Here is a 5,167-nt window from a genome sequence, read left to right as displayed (position 1 = left end):
GTGAAACGTTTTAAAAACACAAGGGAAAAACTTTTCCGTTTTTGACTACATCGTTGTCGTGTAAACTTAGCCTGAGTCATATGGCTGAAGAGTAACATAACTCAATTCAATGCTTGCCTAGGTTTTACAGAGGCACTAAGGTGACTAAACAACCTCTCAGTGGCTCTTCCAGCCATAATCCCACCGAACTTCTGCCTCCTAAACACAGAAGAAGGCTTTCTAAAGGCTTCACATCACAGCTCAGCTATACTCTCCAACCCAAACACACACAACGACAACCCTCCACCTTTCTGTGAATGGGGGGAGTTTTCTACAGCTGGGTAACAAAGCATGACCCAATAATCCTCAAGCCTGACTCAAAGCTAGAACCTCCTCTCTAAGGACTTTATAAGACAGAGACTGTGGGCCGGGTGGGGTGGCTGAATTACACAAACAAGAATTAATTATTCTTATCAAATCTGTTTCCTCAGGCTTTGGTGCTTCACTATGGCTATGGCTTTCGGAAAGAGTACAAATTATGTTGTGAACTTTCTGGCAAACTTCGGAGTAAGCCTGGCTTACTATGAGTAAGTGTCTGTGTATGAATCTTTGCAAGCTTGCATTTTGGAGAACATGCTGAATAAATGTTAAAAGCGGTCTACACCGTTGCTGTGTCTTTGAGGGTTTTAAACAGGTCTAAAGGAAACTGTGGCATTGATGAGTCAAAGCTACAACAAAAATGGAGACAAAAAGAGTATATTGATGCATGCACGGGTGGATCTTGCAGTTGTATTGGTGAGAAGAAAAAAAACACACACACTGCACATTTTTGAGACAGCTCATGGTTAACGACACAAGTCATGAACTCCCCTATTAGATGCAGTTTCTGTACCCATCAAAACCAAAGAACACAATCTACACACGCAGAGCAAAACAGAATGCAATTAAACTTGCTTTATCTCGGTTTATCAACTGGTGACATCCCCTTACTGTCAGATGCCTGAAGGATCTATTCTGTCCATTGTTACTTTTACAATCCAAAAAACTGCTTATTCACACTTAAAAGGTTAATGTTTAAAAACTCAATCCAAGCTGAAACGCTGTGCATTTTTGTCATCTGCTCATTATCATCAGAGTTAAAAATATAAACTAGAACTACTTCACGTGACACTATCAAAATAATGTACGCAGAATAACAAAACTGAGACGAAGAAAATACAATAGCCGTGACAACTGCCAAGTCTAGAAACTTTTGAGAATATTCTTGAATATACGGTAACTTTAAAAACACAAAATAACTAACTAGATTTGTTTAACTTGAAAAAGGGGCTACACTGACTCTTGAAGGGAGCTTTTCAAGGTTGCTAAATAAGTGCCCATGTGATTTCATTACAGCTAGGTTATCACGTTTCCACTAACACTGGCCTTTTAAAGGGACACAGTGGATCGTTGTGAGAATAAATGAATCATGGCTTCTTTATTGAATTAGTTATATGTATACTTTCACTACTCTCATAACACCTACAATTATTGGAGATTTGGGGCTTCCTGTAAATGCTATTTCAAGAAAAGAAAGCTTAAATTATAGGAAAACTGTGGTGGACCTACTAAATGCCAGATTTTTTTTTTGCTTTATACTGTTAGTATATCTTATATAGCCTAAATATTTAATATTGTGAAAGGTTTTGTTGATCTTAACTAAAGCCTCAAGCCTCAAACATTATAAATGTCATATTGAGCCTTACAAGTGAGGTGCAATTTTACGACTTCAAACAAGCACTTCATTTATAATTTTGTGCTTTGGAAGCATACAAAGGTCTGTGCGTATTTTTAAAAATCACTTTTCCCTTTCTTTCACGATAGTATTTTGCCAGTATGTTTACTGAAGTGGAGCGAGTGGGGGAGGAAAATGTATAGACATTTGGGCAGCCATTGAAACTGCCTTCGTGCTCTAAATACCAAAGCCTTCTCGAGTTATGTTGACCATTTTTTTTGATTTAGCACGTTTAAATGAAGCTTGAAATTGCTGTGACGGTTTTCTATGGTTTAGAAAAACATCTTTACACACCAAAAAAACTTGCCATTCGGCGAATACAGAAGAACTAGCCCGATGTGAGGGGGGCATTGAGCTATTGTGCTGTAGCCTCTACGAGGACAACCCAACGACACAATTAGCCGAATAGTAAATTTTTTTACTCATTTTAACGCTTATATCAACGAAGGGTCTTCTAAATAAAACAACAGCGGGCTAGATGAAGTCTAGATACATGTTTTATCAGTCGTTTTACTACGCCAAATACGAGTCCTTTGTCTTGACTAACCAGCAAATAAACAAAAGATTTGGGATTTGGATTCAAGCGGATTACCCTGGACTTAATTATATCAAGAGATACAACAACCGCCAAGCAACCACACATACGTAGAGAAAAGCTAGTACTAAAACTTTAAACTGGCATATTAGCAACAAAATAGCAGCCCTGTGTGCTACAACAGAGATTCATTGTGACCAGCACGTTAGTCTTTTCTTCCTCGCGACCTGGGAAAGAATGTTCCGTTTCGACAGACCTCACTGTGTTCGTTCAAATATACACGATTTAGCATCAGCTTTAGTCTTTTCTATAACTTATAAGGCATATAATTGTTTTTGCAGCCACCGATTCCACATTAAAGCCATTGCAACATACCCAACGGGAAGAAGCCCTTTAATTTTTAAAACGTGCGCTCCGTTTCTTTAGCAATACGGCAGGCGTTTAAACGCTCCCTTACTGGCAGTGAGAAATCGCTATGTAGAAACAAAGCTGCTGCATTACAGTTACTAAACGAGACCACTTCCATTTTTCTCAAGAAACTTCGTTCGCTGGAAAAGTGAAACAAATATCTCTGATGTAACTTTCAACGTAGGCTATTATAGACGGTTAAAGCGGCACTTACCGACTTGTAAGACGTTGTCCACACAACCGGTTTCCAAAAGCCGGATTCCCCGGCGGAAAGGCAGTCCATCTCCGGTGCCCCCCGTCCCTGCGCTGCCTGTTGTGTTCGTAACCCCTCCGGGGACTGTACTAGATCCAACGGACGAGCTCGAGCCCACTACCGGACCCTCTTCCCCCGCCACTCGGCACTGAAATGACGAATACATACATATTTCCCTTTCGTTCCTCGGGAACGACCAATACACGATACGGCGCTGAACCGGTTCTGGGATCCGCTCGAAGCGCTCCTCCACCCTCTCGAAGGCCCATTTCTCCGCTACGGCCTTCGCAGCGCAGTCCAGTAGAGATTCCGGGCAACGGAAACGAGAGTTCGGAAATCCCGGGCCAGGCCCCGGACCCGGTCCTCGAGGAGCGGGACGCAAGCACGGACGCTTGCTGGCTGGGGGTAAGGAGAGGTGAAGCGGCGGCTGAGGCAATAGTTCTCCACGTCCCTCCGCCATGACAACCAAATAAACACTGAAGTGAGGACCGTGGCTCTAGAAGCGCACAGACTGAGGCACCGCACAACGGGAGGGTCGTCACTTCACATACGTCACTACCAATAACAAACGCGCTCCAGCCAATCGCGAGGTCGCGCTGCACCGAGGTGATGCGCATGTGTGCGCTGAACTGACAGGCACGGTGTTGATAGGACGGACTGTTTGTGACAAACTCCTCATTATTTACAACTCGTGCACTCTAAATCTATGATCTGCTGCAGTGTGTTTCGTGTTTAAACATCTACCGTTGGCTCAACGGCCAGCAGATCCGCAGAGACGTTTGTTTTTAAAAGGGCACCTATTCGTGTCAGCATAACGATACAATCTACATTCTCTGAATGTACAAGATGTGTGCAATGCATGTTTTGTCCTTTCAAGCGTTGTAAAAATGCGGAGAACTCTCCAGCTGCCGTTTGAGTTTGGCGTGACAAAAAATTTGAAATGTTTCTATGATAATGTAACTCTTCACAGATGTCTACTACCCACCCTGGTGGCCAAGTATATAATGCCAGTTGATTGGTGCTGCCAAGATTCATCTAATCATGATTAGAAATTGATGTACTTGTCATAACTCATGTAGATATCAGAAACGTGTATTTCTTTCATGTATTGCACCCTGTGGAATTTTTTTTCTTAGGTATAGGCAAAAAAACTGTAACTGTAATGAGCTTAGGACTCCATTCACACATTAAAACATTAGAAAAATGTCATTTAAATTCAACACATGGATAAATTTGCAGTTTACTTTTAAATCTGTGTTAAATCAGTAAGATTTTGAAAAAAAACATTTAATTAAAAAATGTATAATTATTTTTAATGAATTCATTCAGCAAGGACATATTAAATTAATCAAAAGTGACAGTAAAGACATTTAATGTGACAATAGAAAAAAAATCGATTGCAAATGATTGCTCTTTTGAACTTTCTATTCATCAGAGAAACCTGCAAAAATGTTTCTACAGTTTCTACAAGTAAACAGTACAAGTGTTTTCAACATATATAATAATAGGAAATGTTTCTTGAGCAGCAAATCAGTATATTACAATGATTTGTGAGGGATAATGTGACACTGAAGACTGGAGTAATGATGCTGAAAATTCAGCTTAGCATCACAATAATAAAATACATTTTACATTATATTAAAATAGAAAATATTTAATTATATTTTACAATACTGCTGTTTTTATATTGTAAAATATTATTAAATAAATGCAGCCTGAATGAGCGCAAGAAACGTCTTCACGTTATAAAGTAAGTAAATATTTTAAATAGCATATTACACATTTCTGTCATGTTTGAGTAGTAAAATAACATTGATTGTACATAATAATATGTGCTACAAAAGTTCTGCACTCATGAATATGTTTTGCTCAGAAAGAAGGTCAGCATTTTTGTTCATCTTCAAATGTTGAAGATAAAACTGATACAATAAAATTGTGTTTTCACACATGCTTTGAATGTTAGAAATGTATCAGATTGATTTATTGCAATATCTGCTGGCCACAACATTATACTTTACAATTGTTTTAAAATGTTTTGTGTTTCATAATTATTTTACTGTTTAAAATGAGGTGAAAAGTAATGGCAGATTCTGTTGTGAAAACTCCTACTACCTATATGTTTGTGTTGGTGAACTCTACACTGTTTTTCCTGTGCATGTATCTATACATAAATTGACTTTCAAAAAGAAAAGCTCCTTGAGAAGTATTCACTGGGGTA

At 39.2% G+C, this 5,167-nt stretch overlaps 1 protein-coding gene across 2 annotated transcripts in view; it reads right to left on the bottom strand.

Annotated features, from left to right (window-relative positions):
- LOC107674240 (zinc finger SWIM domain-containing protein 5-like) overlaps window positions 1-3,546 on the bottom strand; it is a 61,437-nt gene extending 57,891 nt beyond the window's left edge. The window contains exon 1 of one of the 2 annotated variants that reach the window (XM_016468178.1): window positions 2,911-3,546. In XM_016468178.1, coding sequence (XP_016323664.1) covers window positions 2,911-3,409 — 499 coding nt within the window. In that variant the 5' untranslated portion in view covers window positions 3,410-3,546. The remainder of the gene's footprint in view (window positions 1-2,910) is intronic. The other variant, XM_016468171.1, reaches the window with a different exon arrangement.
- Between the last annotated feature and the right edge of the window lie 1,621 nt (window positions 3,547-5,167).

The sequence above is a fragment of the Sinocyclocheilus anshuiensis genome, unplaced genomic scaffold (genome assembly GCF_001515605.1).
Source record: "Sinocyclocheilus anshuiensis isolate Anshui unplaced genomic scaffold, SAMN03320099.WGS_v1.1 scaffold962, whole genome shotgun sequence".
NCBI lineage: Eukaryota > Metazoa > Chordata > Actinopteri > Cypriniformes > Cyprinidae > Sinocyclocheilus > Sinocyclocheilus anshuiensis.
The sequence above is the reverse complement of the archived record's forward strand: the minus strand, read 5'-3'. Positions and strand labels throughout refer to the sequence as shown.